This window comes from Leishmania donovani, chromosome 33 (assembly GCF_000227135.1).
Source record: "Leishmania donovani BPK282A1 complete genome, chromosome 33".
Classification (NCBI taxonomy): Eukaryota; Euglenozoa; class Kinetoplastea; order Trypanosomatida; family Trypanosomatidae; genus Leishmania; species Leishmania donovani.
In genome coordinates this window covers 1,435,455-1,451,688 of record NC_018260.1, presented here as the reverse complement: position 1 = coordinate 1,451,688, position 16,234 = coordinate 1,435,455, and the positions used below count along the sequence as shown (strand labels likewise).

The following is a 16,234-nucleotide window of genomic DNA, read 5'->3' as shown; positions in this document are numbered from 1 at the left end:
ACGTGTCATGTCACAGGAGTCATCGCAGCTTCAGGGTTTTCCATACCTCATAGAGGACGTTAAGCATCACTGTCTACAGTACCGTTCCCACTAACGACATCTGACTCTAGAGCTACCACTTAAAGCTTTCAGCAAGGAGGCGGAGTACGAGATTGTCTCTCTTGTCATCACGGAGGAATGCAACACCATTGCCTGTCAGTGGGTTCATCAGAGCTGGGTAGCGATCCGAATAGCATCACAACGGCGCTGCGCATGAGAATCGCACAAGACGATTAGTGGAACGGGAAGTATACCAATTTTCTTCACGTTCGTATCCTACTACAAAGGTGTCGACAAGTACGGCCGTGCAGCCACCACTCACCTAGCTCTGTCGCACTCGGGCTAAATGCTCGTCGCCTGGGACATGGCTCTCCCGCTCGTCGAATCGCGCCATGCGTCCAGCACGCTCGCCCTGCCCTTCATCGCCTACTCTTCCTGTGCCCGCTGCGCGATCGGCGCCTGTCGTGCACGTGGTGGGTGGGCGGTCCAGGTGCGTGCCGCACGAACGCAAGGAGGAGCCTCGAAAGCCTCAGGTGTCAGGGTCCTCCTGAGGCCCGGCGCACGCTGCCTGCATGCGTTGCCTTGCCCCTCAGTCCGCTCCTGCCGCGGAACCCCATAATGTGGCGCGGGAATCCCTTAAGGTGAGTCGTGCGGCCGCCCCGTGCACACATGCCCTGTCGCAGAAGCGCGGAGGCACCACCGACCCGCTTGCTTTATCGTGCTGCACGTGGGGGTTTAAAACCAGGGTGGCTTAGTGTCTTGTAGGGTGTATGGGGGGGAGGGGGGGATGCGGCTCTTGCAGGATACAGACTTGAAGGCAGGGTTCATCAAGGAGCGGGCCCAGCTACGCTCTTTGGTGCCGTTTGGCCCACTGCAATTCGACTTGGTACAGCATAGTCTTTGCCGGGGGCCATGCTTAGCATGACGGCGGCGCAGCCAACCCGCCGAAACAGTTGGCGGATGCAGCTGTTGTTTGAATTGTCGGGATGGCTTGGGTTGCGCATGCTTGTTGCCAGGGGTTTCGTTGAAACCGCTTCGTCCCAGGGCCGCCGCGGGAAACCCCCGCGGCAAATGGCGCTCGCCGTGTCGGCGAAGGCCTCCAGGGCTCGGGGCCGTGTGCCCCCTCGCCGGGCGGGGAGCGCCTGCGCCCCCTTGGAGGGGGGGTGCCCTGGCCCGGCGCGCCCAGCACCCGCGGCGGCGGCAGGGCAGACGAGGGAAACGGGGGGACGGGGAGGGGGATGCCTAGGGAGTGAAGGCGTGGCGGTGGCAGGCCGCAGAGGGAGAGGCCGGAAAAACGGCCGCCAAGTTCAGCGCATCAGATTGGCGTTGGGCATGCCCAGGCGCGCAGTTGTGTGGAGATGTCTTCCGCCGCGGTGCGCTGTCGTCTGTGCACCGTTTACGCTGATGTGTACAATTGGGAGGTTGGCAAACATGAATTATACGTCGAGCACTAAAGGCAGACAAAAGAGGAAAGTGGAGCACTAAATTCTGAAACAAATAAGAAAATAGGGTAAAATGTGCAGACGCGAAGCAGTCTTTCCGTCACTCACTACCTCAGAAAGGCTATGCTAGAAAAGGCAAAAAAGTTATTATGCATTCTCCCACTGACAGTATCGAAAGGCGCCGGGCCTCGCCATTCGATGCTCACATAAGCCGATCTTCTCTTTACCGATCTCAGCACTTTTTTTTTTGCGATGTCGCAGGCGCATGCAAACTTGCAGCATGCGGCGTGAGGACCAGAGAGAAGTGCGCAGCGATAGAAGGATTGGAAGTGAGGAAAAAAAGCAGAGGGAAATAGCTCGTGTGGCACGCCAGGGGAGGGATGTGGACTAAGTCTGCATCTCCTCCAAATTACGCGCGCTTCTTGTTGAAGCCGTAAAAGACGCTGACGCCTTCGGACGGGACGACGTAGGCGCACTCCTTCCAGCTCGTGCAGAGTGCGTCAATGAGCGGGCGCCTGTCCTCCACGTAGTTGTCGCCGAGGATGGCTTTGATGTGGTGGCGCGTCACCTGAATTGCGTGGTAGAAGGGCATCTGGCTGAAGAGGTGGTGCACGACGTGGGAGTCGTTGATGTGGTGCAGCCAGTTGTTCATGAGGAAGCCGTAGTCGCGGTCCACTGCCGCAACGGCGCCGCGCACAAACGTCCAGTGCTCGTGGTTGTAATGCGGGATGCGGATGTCGGTGTGCTGGAGGTAGGTGATGTAGAGCAGCCAGAAGTTCACCCACATGTACGGCACGACGTACCAGCAAAAGACGTTGTAGGCGCCGTACTGGTAGGTGCAGAGGCCCAAAACGGTGAGTGCGGCGAAGATGCCGATGTCGGACAGCACAATATCGTGCGCGTCCTCCTTGCGAAAGAGCGGCGACGAAGGCTCGAAGTGGTTGGCTCGGCGACCGTAGTCCTGACTCGCCACATTGAACAACAGGTACCCTGGCCAGCCGAAAATAAACATGATCAGCATGTTAGTCACCATCACCAGCGGCGTCTCCTCGAGGAGGTCGATCACCTTGCTCTCCTTGCGCGGCACGAACACCGTATCCTTGGTGAGGTGGTTTGTGTGTTTGTGGTGGTTGCCGTGGGTGATGCGCCAGCTGTGGTATGGGACGAGAACGGATGAGTGGAGGAGAAGGCCAACTGCGTTGTTCAGCGAACGGTACGGGCTGAAGGCTTGGTGACCGCACTCGTGGGCGAGCACCCATAGAGCAGTGCCGTTGAGGCCCTGCACGAACCAAAACACGTTCCACGCAGCCAGCTTCACCGCGCTGACGAGCGCCCAGCTTGCCCAGGTGGCGCCAGCGGCTTCGTACATACGGCTTTCAAGACCAGCCAGCGCTGGCATCACCGCGAGGTACATGATGCAGTGCACCACAAGCAGCTGACAAATGTCGCGAAAGACGTAGTACATGCCCCACACCGCCGAGCGCTCAAAGTACTTGGCGGGGATTTGGTCCTGGATCTGCTTGATGGTGAGCTCCGCCGACGGCACCCTGACGTCGACGTCCTTCTTCAAGCCAGCCTTCAAGACGGACTTCATGGTGGCGGGTGGGGAAGAGTGAAAGAAGGGCGAAGGCGAAAAAGTGTCTGTAAAAGCCTAACAGCAGCGCAGGTAGACACAGCAGCGGCGGCAAGGGCGAGTAAACTGTGCGGTGCTAAAGGAAAAAAGTGGCGGGTGGGTGGGGCGCACATGCGTGTGCGTGTGACGCGATGAGACGGAGCGAGAGTGGAAGTGGCGGACAGAGATGGAGGGAAATATGTGGAGCGACGATGAGCGAAGGGGGGGAGGGAGGGGCGGCAGAGATCCGGCACGATTTCTCCAAACGACATGGGGTGTTTTCTCGCGTGCCACTATTACTAGCATTAGCTGGGAGTTCCGCCTATCAGGGCGTGATGGTATGCACGTGGTTAGTAGCAGTGGCCAACAAACAAGAACCATGTATCAACGCAAACAAACCATCACCTGCTAGAGACGCCCCGTCCGCCCCTAGTGAGCCCTTCCACTGTTTGGCCTTTCCAACGCCTCGCCGTCAGCTCACTGCCTGTGCACGGTAGAGGGTGCAGAAGAGAGAGTCGTCGCCACCGCGGAGAAGCTGCGTCCAGGTGCCTCGCTCTACAATGCGCCCATGCGCGAGAACGAGAATCTCGTCCGCCGCACGCACCGACGCTAGGCGATGTGACACCATAACGCGTGTGGCGTTTCTCTGTCGACAGAGGTCGCGTGGAAACAGCTTGGCCTCCGTCACCGAGTCAAGGCCGTTGGTGCATTCGTCGAACATGTACACTCCTGCGTCGTCTACAGGCACCATAAACGCACGAGCCAGCATGAGTCGCGCCACCTCGCCGCCACTCCATTCGCTACACCGCAGCGGCTCCCTCAACCCGCTGGGGCGTGCTTCGACCGCTGTATCGATGCAGGCCTGTTGAAGGGCCGCGGTGATGGCGCCGCCAGAGGCTGCCGCGAGGTTGCCGTACGCCACGTTGCGCTCCACGCTTATCCCTTCCAAGAAGCAGGTGTCCCTGTCGCCTTGCCAGCAGTTCCCCAGTCGGCGGCGAAGCGCGCGCGGCGGGATGCACTCGATCGGGTGGCCGTTTATGCGGATATGTCCTCGCGTCGGCGCGTAAACGCGTGAAAGGAGGAGCAGCAGCGTACTCTTCCCCGCTCCACTGTAGCCCACGATGCCGAGAAAGCCACCGGCTGCAACGTCGAAGGTGATGTCGTGCAGCACGTCATGCTCTGTGCCAGGGTAGCGGAAGGAGACGTGATCGAACGTCACATGCCAGGCAGCGCCGGTGTCGTTGCGGGGACGCAGCAAGGAAGGAGGTGTGTTGTAGTGCGCCCACGGCTGTCCGTCGAGCTCGGGCCGATGCGTGTGCTGCACGTGCACAAGGGTTGCCACGCTCCGGGCGTACGCTTCGTGCTCGTCATAATGCAACTGAGCCGTTTGCACGTCGAACTGGAAGGACGACACCAGCGTCCACGGTCGCGCTGGCGGCACGACGAACACGGCGCCACTGTCCACCACCCTGGCCACATCGTAGACGGCCGCTACAGCATCCTCTGACGGCAGTGACGTTGTGCTGTGCTGCGCACGCGAGTGAGCCTCAATCGCGGCAACAGCCGCCATTATCGGGACGCCATTGCTGCTTGAGAACACCTTGTTCATCACGTCTTCCAGAACGTCTCCGCAAAGGGTCCCCAAGTCCATCGCCAAGGCTGACGGCCGAGTCGGTGGTATAAAAAAGCCGTCTCCGCTCGCACGCCGCAGACTCAACGCCGCGGCAAACGAGGCCGGCGCTTGCGCGTCCTCCGCAGGGGATGCACAGAGCTCGCGTACGGCGTCGTACCGAGCGCGGAGAACTTCGACAGCCCCGTCGGCAGTGGAGACGGCGCGCAGCACCTGCTTTGTTGCCCTGAGGCAGGGGCGCGGCGACAGTGGCCAGCGAGTGTGCTCCGCCAAGCACTGCACCACAGCAGATGATGCGGATGCCGTGCGAGAGGGAGATACAGCAGCAAGTAGCAGGACTTGGAGGCCGTAATGCGCACCGCACAGGGGCAATGATAAGCGACACTCAGCGCCGCCGACCCGCTCGCGTGGGGCCGTGTAACACCCCTGTTCGGCGGCTCCGTAGCACGCCACAAACGACGTCATCAGACAGGCACGCGTCCAGCACCGCTGCAGCCAGTCCAGCCCTTGACGCGTTAGCCACCCCACCATGCATGCCACCGGGAGCCGCCACACGGTGCGCCATCGCTGCACTCGGTCCGCCACCACGTCTAGCAAGCGGTCAACGTCCGCGAAGGAGAAGTTGGTGACCACGCCAAGTGCCGTGTAGACGCGGCCTGGTAGGGGCCAGTGTGCGTCCGCAACAAAGTCGAAGCGCGTGAGCGCTAGCAGCGTGTCCGTCTTGAGGGTCATGTGGAAGCTGCGCAGCACGGCGTCTGATGCGGCCTCTTTGGCCGAGTTGAAGAGATGCGAGACGACGGCACCGAGGGTGGCGCTGGCTAACATGCGGCCCGGTGCGGAAGTCGCCACCTGCCCCACAAAGCGCCTCCACGTGCAAAGCTGCGCTGCGCCGGTCGTTGTGGCTTCATTGAGGACGTCTATGGTGTAGCGGAGCGCCGATGGCACCGTCGCAGACGACGTAGTGCACATGAGTCGCGAGATGTACGTGACGTTAACGACAGCAAGGAGGGCGAGAAGCGCCTTCGCAGGAGGAGTGCATGCATTAAGGAGGAGACCTGCGAAGAGGACGAGAGAGCGCATGGTACAGCTCTCGTCACGATTTTTGCGCACCGCTTCTGCCAGAAGATGCCGCGGGGGTGTGCCGAGCAGCAGACGAGACGAGGCTAGCGGGGCCTCCAGGAAGCGCGCCACATGGTAGCGCCGTCCAAGAAGCATCTTGCACATCGCCAGAGCGGTTGCAGCCTCAGAGACGTTTGCTGCTAGAGCACTGGCGCTGACGTACGCCTGTAAGTGCGCCTCCACAACGGCGCAGAGGCAGTTCCACACATCCGCTTTCACCGCATCTGGAACCGTACCGCAGCGGCACGCCACAGCGTAGCAGTCAAAGAGGGGAAGTAAACCGCAGCTGAGGCTGCACAGCCGTGCCTGGGACACCTCGATGCGGCGGTGTGTTGTGTTCAGGTCAATGACCGTCGTCGACGCATTCTCGGTGGAAGGGTAGACGCCGTCGCCGGCGTTGTCGGCGAGGCGTCCAACCGCGTCAATAAGAGACTCGGCATCACGTGCAGCTCTCGATCCGGCCCGCAGGCGCAGTTCGCGACGGTTGCTGAGGTTCACGATCGCCGTCACCACTCTCACAGCCGTGACGGTGGCAAGTGGGATGGCAAACCACGGCGCATCGGTGAGTCTCATCGTTGCAGCACTAGTAATTCAGCGATAAGAGGCTGTGCAGCTAGCCCATGTGAAGACGTGAGAACGCATAAAGCGCACCCGAAAACACTGCACAGAGGGTGAGAGCAGTGAAGCGGGCAAAGGAGAGAGGAGGGAGAAAGAGCAGCGCTTGCCACAGCAGAGGAGGTGGTGTGCAACACCGACACACTTGAGAACGAGATCACGCACGCCTAATCGACCGAAGAAGAGATGAGAACAGAGGTGATGCTACGTGGCACGCTCTCGTGACCGAAACAAATCAACACGTGTGCGCCGTCGTCGCGTACGACCTTATTCTTCAGAGGTGCCTCGCTGGGGACTGCAGTGTCTCTGTGCGGGCGATCGTTAACGACGCACCTGTACGGTGCGTGCACTCTTCCGACGTCGAGCGCCGCCGTAACATCGTTACATACTCGCTGCTGTTTACATTTGAAGCACACAGCCGCGCAGATTTCTATGAAGTAGACAGTCGCAACTCGCCGTGTATGAGCGGTGCGATCAGACGAGGAGGAGAAAACCAAGAGAAGACAAAGGCGCATCCATACAACACACAGTTCGGCGGGTGACGCGGAGATGCACAAGGCGGTTGCAGGCAATACCACCCTTCTGATCATCGCGCCTACCCCCCTCCGCCCACAGGCACACCCTTGCGCCATCCCTCGTTGCCAGGCCATTACACCAGAAACAGCAAAGGAATACGCGCCGTTAGCAAGGCAGCGCCGACATCACACACACACATATATACACAAAACGCGTTCGGCACAGCATCTATCGAACTGTCTGAAGCACGCCATCCGTCTGTGGCCCCTTCTAGAGGAGCAGATCGGAGGAAAGGGAAGGAGGGAATCGATGAAAGGCTCTCGCCACGTGGTGGTGGAGGCGGCGCTGACTTGTGGCGCACACGGTAAACACAGTCAGTGCGCATTCGGAGGGAAATGTAGGTGCCTCGTCGGCTCCCTAAGCATCGCGCAAAGCAGCCCACAAAACAAACAGGCTTCTGTCACTCTATCGCAAACTCGCATGGCGCACGCTCACAATGATCGCGTTCTTCTGCGCCATAGGGATGTGTCAGCTACCAGAAACGGCAACGCAGGCAAGCTCACTCGTCTCTTTCTATAAGCGGAATAGCCCTGTTGTATTCTCGGCCATCACCCACGTTCTCTGGGCTTCTGATGACGAAGCAAGGGCGCTCGGCACCGGTGAGACACGAGTCGACGATGGTTCTGTGGTGCGTTCCTTCGCCTTCTCTAAGTGCGCCACAAAATCTTCATGCGCGCTTGCCAGTTCCTCCAGGTCGGCAGCTGCCAGTCGACGCGGCTGTGATGGTGAGGGTAGCAATTCTTCTGCCGCGCGTGCTTCCTGCACTGCCGACGCTGCTGCCTCTGCTTCGTCAAGGGCTTCCACTGGTGCCGCACTCGGCACATCCGTGGCGACGTGCGGTGGTTTTGATGCAGGTCGGCCCCGCCGTCGTGGCGTGGTAGGCTTCTTCGCAGGCTCTTCTACCGCCTTCACTTCCGTCGGCGCCGCCTTTCGCGGCGGCGTTGCCGGCGCAGTGGCCTCATCAGACGTGTCCAGCAGTGCCGCGGCACTGGCGTTCACATTGCGCTGGGACTTGCGACTAGTCGAGGCCGCTGCCTTTGGTGCCGGCGCTGGAGTTTCCGCGTTCTGCTCGCTGTCAGCGACCTCTGCTGCGTTCATATGCTCCGCGATGATAGCCTGAACGCGTGCGTCTCGCTCTTCCATAAGCCGGTTAAGCTCCGCGGTGAACTCATTTTCCTGGCTCGCAGTCGCGGCTTCTGCCTCCGCTGCCGCTACCTTTGTGCGCTTCTCCACGAGCACCTTGACGCGCGCAGCCCGTTGCTCCTGGCGCCGGCGGATGGTTTCCTCGAAGCGCTGTTCCGCCTTGGCAGCCGCCTCGGCTTTAGCGAGCGCTTCCACCTTCGCCTCGGTTTTCGCTTTTGCCTTCGCCTTTGCTTCTTCCATCTTCGCGGTCTTCGCGACAAGTGCCGCGACCCGAGCCTTTCGTCGCTCCAGCCGCTGTTGCAGCGTGGCTAAGAAGCGCTTCTCATTTGCCGCTTGCTTCTTCTTGTCGAGCATTCTGGAGGGCTGCCGCACAAGCCGTGCCTTGACGGGCTTGGCCGCCTGCGCTTTCCTCGCCTCCGCCGCCTTCTGCGCCACTTCCCTGTGCACTGCTGCAAGTTCTGCCCTCGCAATCTTGCGATTTCGAACATATCGCGCGTCGTTCTTTGTAGCTGCTGCGTCAGACTTGGCAGCTAAGGCTCGCCGTATGGCGTCGGCGATTTGACGCTGTCGTCGAGTTCGGGCTGTGCAGATGAGCTTCATGAACTGCTTCTCAGCTGCCAGCTCCGCCTTGCGGCGGAGCGCTCGCTCTGCAGCTTTTGTGTCTTGCGCGCCCACCTTTGCGCCCGGTCGGAGGACGGGTGATCGCCGTACGCGCCCACCAAACAGAAGAAGCGTTCTCAACATCTTCTTCGAAGTCTGGGTAGTGAGAAGTCAGAGAAATAAAGGAGACAACTCGGTGGCGGTGGCGGGGATAAGTGTGAAGCAGAAGCGACAGCACCACCAAATAATGTCGTTCGCTTGCAGGCTGTGCCTCTCTCGCTCTCTCTTGATAGGTCTATCTGTAGGACTTGCTCCTCGTGGGCTGCCCGTAATCACAACAGACAGGCAGATAGACACCAAATCACCACGTCTGTGCCACGGCGTATAAGAGGCTAACGGTGATGATGGCCGGGAAGAGGGAGAAAAGAGAGGCGCAGAGATTTCAGATACAAGAAGCACCTTGGTAACACCACGGCCTCTGAAAAACAACAACAGCAACAAGATAACATGACTGTTGGTGGACGTTTGGGGGGAGAGGCACCAGCATACGTGTCGGCATGCGCACAAACATACCATCTTGAAATCACCCTCGTTGGAGGTAGAGGGGAGGGAGACAAGAAGGGGACGGGGGGGGGGGGAGGAAGGCGTCTCCATCGTGGGAAGCCTCGTGATACAACTGATGCGCACGACGACTTGGACGCGTCGTCTTCGGCAACGTGCGTAGCTATTTCAACGCTGGATATGTTTCGTTCTTAAAGGTAGTCGTGCGCCATCGTTGCACTTGCATTATGATTTCTATGCCTTTTCCTCTCCTGAAACGCATCCCTCCTTGCTCTGTGCTCTCTGCTCTCTGTCACGGGCGCACGCGGCGCCGCAGCGATGGAGCGCGAAAAAGGACGAGCGAGAGAGATACGGAGCGGGAGAAAGGGGGCGAGGAAAACGAGTGGTACGGGGGCTCATGTTAATCATTTGTGCAAAATCAGCTCTCGCGGGCCCGCATCTACTCCTTCGCCTACATTCGTAACAGGAAGGCATGAGCACAGGTGCACACGCACGGAGAGGCTGAAGCAGGCGAAGGTGAGAGCGCGAGAGGGAGAGGAGGAATTGATGAGGGTCGAGTGAAATATGTGCCACGCACCACAAGACTAAAAGGAAAAGCGGTGCGAGCGAGGAGGAGAGCCGAGGGTCAAGACCTGCCCACATCCACACACCCCACAAGATTCAGAAAAAGAAACACCAATCAGTTAGGGACACGGACGCTACACCAAAACAACATCCGAGAACGAAGAACAAGCCCCCTTCCCTCGCACAAAGGAAAAGGAAACCGCGCTTGTGCACAGCCACGCACATGCACACACGCGCACGCGTACTCTCATAGAGAAGGAGGGAGGGAGGGGCAGTGACTGTCGAAGCACTAACCCAGCTCAGAATGAGTTCGCAAGCGAACTCATGTTGAATGGTGTAAGACGGAAAGAAAATACGGCGGATAATCTATGAGAGGGATGGGTGATGGGAAAACTCCGACGACGACTCTGGAGAAGGGAAGGGCGCGTGGGAGGAAAGTGGACAGGCATGAGCGAGAGAACGCGCGACATCGGTGGGAGTGATGCCGATGCTGCCTCAACAGCCCTGATCGCTGTCAGCATTGTGGCACCTCCTTGGTATCTCCTCCGTCGTGAAAGCTGTCTTCCTCGTCACCTGAAGTTGATGAAAGGTGCGTTTACTTGCGCGCTTTGGCGGTCTTGGCCTTCTTGGAGATCTCCTTGGCGGCGCTCTTTGGCGCCTTGACCTGCTTCGCCTGCTGTGCCTTCGCTGGCGCGGCGGCCTTCTTCGGCACCTGGACCTTCTTCGACGGGCGAGACTTCAAGGCTGCCTTGGCGTGCTTCGACCCTTTGGTGGCGAAGGCCTTCTTGCCTGCAGCAGCGGCGGGCTGCGGCTGCAACGCTTCCATCTTCTGCGTGCGGAACGCGCGGACGCTGCGCACGCCCGGAATCGGCGGAATGCTCACCGCATTCTGAGGGGAAGCCTGCGCCGCGTGGAGGGCAGCTGTGGTACCCGCAGCAGCTGAGGTCCTGCTGCCAGCCTTTACTGCGGCCTTGCGGGCGAGGGCGCGGTGCGTGAAGCGGAACATATTGCTTGTCTGAGATACGGGAAGTTTGACGAAACGGTTCGGTAGGGGGTGCTGGTATTTGAGGAAGGCAACAGGGGGAGGGAGGGAGGGAGGGAGGAAGACTACCGGGGGGGGGGGAAGGGAAAATGAGAGGATGCAGGCATTGTAGTGGGGGAGAGGGGAGATGCATAAAACAGTGGGGGAGCTCGAGCACAGAGAGCGACTATCGTATTCAGGTGCACACGTACGCTCGCAGACAGAAGTACAGAGATGCCAGCAGCGTCGTGGTTATTGCATACGGGAATCTGTAGCGATAGGGACGAGGAGCGGTGGCTGCAGGCATGCACACACAGCACGACTCCTGCAGGCCTCGAGAACCCATAGAGGGCGCTCTGAGAGATGCTGGAGGACGAGAGAGGCGGCGAAGGCCCACCTCTGAAAAGCTCCGCTGCTGCACCGTTCTTTTTCTGCTTCTATCACGTGAAGTAAAAAATCAAAAGGTATGTTGCAACCAGAAACTAAAAGAAAAACGACGACATGATGCGTGGGGGTGGGGTGGGCTTTGCTGTGCGTGCGGTGAGCACGGGGAGCGCGAGTGGCTTACCAGGTGGGGTCCTTGTTGCCGGTCTTCTTCTTGTCGTTCAGCTCAAAGTGCTTCGTGCGCTTGAGGACAACCTGGCGGATAGACTTGCAACCAGAGCACTGGAGTTTCAACACAATCTTCTTGGTCGTCTTGGCCTTCTTGTGGAAGACCGGCTTGGTCTGACCACCATAACCAGACTGCTTGCGGTCGTAACGACGCTTACCGCGAGCAAAAAGGCGGGCCTTGCCGGCCTTATACTGCACCACCTTGAACGACTTGTGTGCGTTGCAGCGCGCGTCGCCGCAGTGCATCACCTTCTTCTTCGGATAGTTCACCATTGCTTTGCCCCTCTCTGTGAAAGCGTTGTTGCCGATGTACCGAGCGATAGCACGAAAAGGGCAGTGTGGCGGGGGGGGGTAGGGGGTGAAGCGAAAGGAAAAGACAAGCGCGCCCGGCTTGCATGTGTGAGGATGAGTGGGGGAAAGATAGAGAAGGGAAGGTGGTGGAGGCAAGAGCAACCAGAAAGCGCGTCATCATGGCAACGCGGCATGTACACAGATTCCCTGTCTCGTTGTCAGCAGAAGTGGCTCTTGCTTTCTGGAGCGAGGCGCAGCAGGAGCGTCGGTTGGAACTGTGCTGTTGAAGCTGGGGCAGAAGGATGAGAAGGAGCGTTACTTGTGTGGGTGTGTGCGGCTGGTATGAAAGGCGCCACGAGAGGCGCAGCCAGATCTATCCACGGTGAACATGAAAGCAAAAGAGTACGAGTGTGGACACCAAGACACGCGCGCACTGCAGTGGCTCTCATACGAGAGTGGAACACGGAGAAAAAAAGAAGAAAGCTGCATGCGTGATCTACACCACACCCGATACGAGCGGCAACAGCAGTAAGGGGGATGTGTGCTCCCGTGCGGTGAGGGGAGGGGCAACTCACTCTACCTGCTGGCGCTCACGCAGGCGCGGACTCTCTCGGGGCACCGCCTCTCTATGTTACTTCTCGGGAATGTCCGCGTATTCGTCATTCGCGGACGCCGCCGTCTGCTCGCGGCAGTCGTAGGCGTAAAAGTTGCGGTAACTCAGAAGAACAGGGAGAACGGTGGCCTGCTGGCCGGACCTCTCGATGTCCTCAAACGTCACCCATTCATGCCAGGCGGGATTGATCATGTCCACGATTTCGGACAGTATCGACTGCGCCGAGATGTCCACCATAAGACCGTTGGCGAGCAGCTCGCTCGCGATCTCCTTGCAGAAGCAGTGCAGCGTCGCGATCTTGATGTGAGTTTTAGTGCCGTCGAGGTCTAGCAGCGCCCAAATGTACCGCATCGCCGGCCGGGTCGCAGCGTGCTCTGTGGCAATCACAAAGTTCAGGTACGTCTTGTAGTCCATGATATGGCGGGCGCCGCTGTGATTCACGTGACACTCAAACACGCGCTGAATGGAGAGCTGCGTGAAGCTGTCGTTGCTGTAGTGCGACAGTTCCTCGCGAGTCAGAACGCCGTCGCCGTCGGCGTCGAGGGCGGTAAAGTGCTCGTAGATGCGGCTCATCAGTGCTAGCGAGAACCAATTGTCCATGCTGAGCAGGTCCGCCGGCACGTAGTCCATCGAGGCGGTGCTCCAGTAGATCTGCTCCCGCGGCACCTGAATCTTCACCTCGTCATTCAGCAACTGCAGCTGATAGACGTCTGACAGCGCGTTGCCGTCACCCTCGTAGGATAGCACAAGAGCCGCGACGGTATCGTCGGCTTCCGCGGCCGGCGAGGCAAACTTAGCCGGCACTTCCACGACGCAGCCTTTCGGATATGCGATGATGGCATCCTGCGTATCGCTCTCGAACATGCGCAGCAGCTCCGAGAACACCTCACTCTTCATGAAAGCGTCAATGGGAATTGCCCCCACGCCACGTGTGTCGCACATGAACATGAACTTGCGAGAGGCGTGACACAGGTAGTACGGCAGCATCCAAGGCGGCATGTCCCGCACGAGACGCAGGTTGGGGACGAGGTCCGAGATGAACATTTCAATGTCCTCCTGCGTTAGCCCATTTGATAGCGGCGACGACGCACTTGGCGGGCACGGGAGACGACCGCCGATGGCACGCTGTGCACGGTCCACGAAGATTGGCGGCGGTGCTGAGGCATCCAGCTCCAGCTCGACTCGAATGCGAAACAGCAGCAACCGCTTGGCGGCGAAGGCGTACAAGGGAGCCGCTGGCACGGCGCCCTGCGACGAGCGCGCAAAGGCCAGAAACGTGGCCGGCGAAAGAAAAGGATGGTGGAAGTAGACGCTTCGACGCCAGTCCCGCACCTGCGCATCAGCGGCTGCGTCCTCGTCGGGCGTGACGTGGAAGAGCACGTCATAAACCATGCTGCGGTAACCCTCGTACGTCAACAACAGGTCATCGTACGTGTCCGCAGCTGCGACACCCTCGCTCTCAATCACGAGGCGGTACTTCACAATCGCGTTCCAGAGCGACGCCGGATTGGTCGATGCGTAGAGCGGGGCGACACGCGCGTTGAGGTACTCCTTCTTTCGGTTGTAGGCCTCCTCGAGCGCGGATCGCTGCGTGTCCGAGATGGTGTAGCCGAAAGGGAACATCTTCGCGGGGGCGCAATTGTGCACTGAACTTGGCTCTAACTTGTGCGGGGTATGCAAGTCATCATCGGCTGCCATCACAGAGAAGAGGAGGACGGTGTGGAGGAGAAAGAAATTTGGTTGAGGGGCCGTTGGTCTACCAGCCACGTCTTGCGTTGCCGAGGGCGAGAAGCGGTGTTGCAGGCAAAACACTCCATGGAGCACGTGTCAGAGACGGGCGTGGTCACGCCGAAGACGTTGGTACACCAGGCTGTTATGATGACCCCTTTCTCTCGTGTGTTTGTGCGTGCCTGTGTGATGCGTGAAACACACCTGTGGCTGCCCGAATGCCGGGGAGGTGGTGATGGTTGTGGGTTGGGGGGGGGGAGGGCGAAGAGTACCAGGGAAGAGCGTGCGAGCCGAAACGCAAAAACCCTACGAATTCTGGTCTACGTTTTCAACCTGTGCCCGTTCTCTGCTATGCGCAACATGAGCTCAACTCCTCCGACCTAGCCTCCCACTCCGAACCGTGTCACCGACCCATCGCGTAGTGCAGTGCCGCCATAAGCACACGCCTTGCAGCAATGCGTCGACTCAGTCATGGGAGCGCGGCCCCTGCCTCCAACGCGACCTACCCACCCGCCTCCCAGGTCGCCTCACGGCTGCTCCCATCATGTCGCTCGCGACGTGTTGCATTCCACCTCGCGGTGGTTCAGCCTGCCCACAAGAGGCGGGAACTCGCCACCGACTAACCCGCACTTGGCAGCGTACGCGTGCAAATGAAACGCAGGCGCCAGCTTGCCGCGCTACTCGCAGCTAATCACGCCTGAGTCACCCTGTTCGATGAAGTAGGAAAAGGTCACGACACAAAAGACATCGAACGGCCTCTCCTACTTGAATCGGTCGTCATCGAAGCACCGTCATCCTTGCTGCGTGTGTGCATGTGTATTTTTGAAGTTGCCAGGGTGTGCGTGACACAGACTTGGGGAGGGAGGGTGGAAGGGGGAGGAGAGTCGAAGAGATGCGGTTCGATCGACCAGCTCAGCAGGCGATCGTGTTCCACGCCGGTGGGGCACTTTCGCTGCTGAAGCGGGCAAAAAAAAAGGAGCGAAGGGTGAGAAAGGTGGGCAGTGACATATCGAAGAGAGTCCAGGATGTTCAAGTGCGATGGCGCCGCCTTGCCCGCTATCACGCTCATCTTTGCATCTGGAGAGGCACAGTGTGCAGAAGCCATGCGAGGCGCTTGCACGCTGAACCTAATAGGGCACACGCTGAAAGGGTGTATGCGTGTATGTGGGGCGAGTGCCCTCTTCGCAGCAACATATCCGTAAGCGTGCGCGTGACTGCATGGCGTGCCAAAGGTCCGTTGTGAATGTGCCTGTACATATATGCCTTATGCTGGTGTGTTTGTGACGCGATCTGTGTGTGAAAAGTGCTATGCGACAGAAAGGGGCGCAACCAGCAACAGTGGTGGGGCACAAGCCATCTCCGCGTGGACCATGAGCGATGAGAACACCATGCGCAGCTCATGACTGCCATCGCCTTCACATGTATTCTCGTCACGGAGAGGTGCCGCACACTTTCACGCATGCTTTGGGCTACCACAAATCACGCACATCACGGCATCGTCGGCAGGGTTGAGGGAGTGGCATGCTTGGCAGACCCAACCAGCCGCCATCCCCGTCGTCACGTCGGAGTCTTGTTGAGCGGAGAAGGACTCTGTGCCGGCCGGTGGCTGTGCTCGGCTGCAGCGCTTACACACCTTTCGCCAAGAGAAGTTGTACATTTCGCACGCCGGGCACGCCCAGTCACCAGGATGGCTCTTCAACAGCCTCTCCTCCGTCGTTGCGGACGTGTTTGACGTGTGAGGCTTAAGGCACTTGCGACAATGCGTGTTGCGCGAGAAGTTATGCACGCCACATGCGCAGTGCCAGTCTCCCGTCAGGAATGGCTGTGGAGGCACAGACTCGTCAGAGTGCGTAGAAGAGAGCGCCGCCACTGCCGCCGCCGTGTCGGACACCGTGGAAGGAAGGGAAGAGTCCGCAGCAACCTTTCCAAAGCCGCTTTTGTGAGTGCCCAATCGCGTCCTTGCCGCTCCGCGCGGCTGCAAGCGCGGTCGCGTCTCCAGACAGTGAGTGCACACCACCCGTTGCGAGCCGTTGAAGGTGTAGCAGGCCGGACACATCCAGGTACCTTC

The 16,234-nt window shown here is 59.4% G+C and overlaps 6 protein-coding genes across 6 annotated transcripts; all 6 read right to left on the bottom strand.

The window, feature by feature from the left end:
* Nucleotides 1-1,890: 1,890 nt before the first annotated feature.
* LDBPK_333420 (fatty acid desaturase, putative) lies at nt 1,891-3,075 on the bottom strand (the record flags this gene model as incomplete). The annotated part of the gene is made up of 1 exon (XM_003864117.1): nt 1,891-3,075. One exon carries the CDS (start codon nt 3,073-3,075, stop codon nt 1,891-1,893), a length of 1,185 nt encoding a protein of 394 aa, XP_003864165.1.
* Nucleotides 3,076-3,565: 490 nt separating this feature from the next.
* LDBPK_333410 (ABC transporter family-like protein) lies at nt 3,566-6,415 on the bottom strand (the record flags this gene model as incomplete). The annotated part of the gene is made up of 1 exon (XM_003864116.1): nt 3,566-6,415. One exon carries the CDS (start codon nt 6,413-6,415, stop codon nt 3,566-3,568), a length of 2,850 nt encoding a protein of 949 aa, XP_003864164.1.
* A 1,131-nt stretch (nt 6,416-7,546) lies between these two features.
* LDBPK_333400 (hypothetical protein, conserved) lies at nt 7,547-8,920 on the bottom strand (the record flags this gene model as incomplete). Its single annotated transcript, XM_003864115.1, has 1 exon — nt 7,547-8,920. One exon carries the CDS (start codon nt 8,918-8,920, stop codon nt 7,547-7,549), a length of 1,374 nt encoding a protein of 457 aa, XP_003864163.1.
* Nucleotides 8,921-10,496: 1,576 nt separating this feature from the next.
* LDBPK_333390 (h1 histone-like protein) lies at nt 10,497-10,907 on the bottom strand (the record flags this gene model as incomplete). Its single annotated transcript, XM_003864114.1, has 1 exon — nt 10,497-10,907. One exon carries the CDS (start codon nt 10,905-10,907, stop codon nt 10,497-10,499), a length of 411 nt encoding a protein of 136 aa, XP_003864162.1.
* A 579-nt stretch (nt 10,908-11,486) lies between these two features.
* LDBPK_333380 (60S ribosomal protein L44, putative) lies at nt 11,487-11,807 on the bottom strand (the record flags this gene model as incomplete). Its single annotated transcript, XM_003864113.1, has 1 exon — nt 11,487-11,807. The coding sequence occupies one exon, from the start codon at nt 11,805-11,807 to the stop codon at nt 11,487-11,489; it is 321 nt and encodes a 106-aa protein (XP_003864161.1).
* A 649-nt stretch (nt 11,808-12,456) lies between these two features.
* LDBPK_333370 (hypothetical protein, conserved) lies at nt 12,457-14,061 on the bottom strand (the record flags this gene model as incomplete). Its single annotated transcript, XM_003864112.1, has 1 exon — nt 12,457-14,061. One exon carries the CDS (start codon nt 14,059-14,061, stop codon nt 12,457-12,459), a length of 1,605 nt encoding a protein of 534 aa, XP_003864160.1.
* Nucleotides 14,062-16,234: the final 2,173 nt, after the last annotated feature.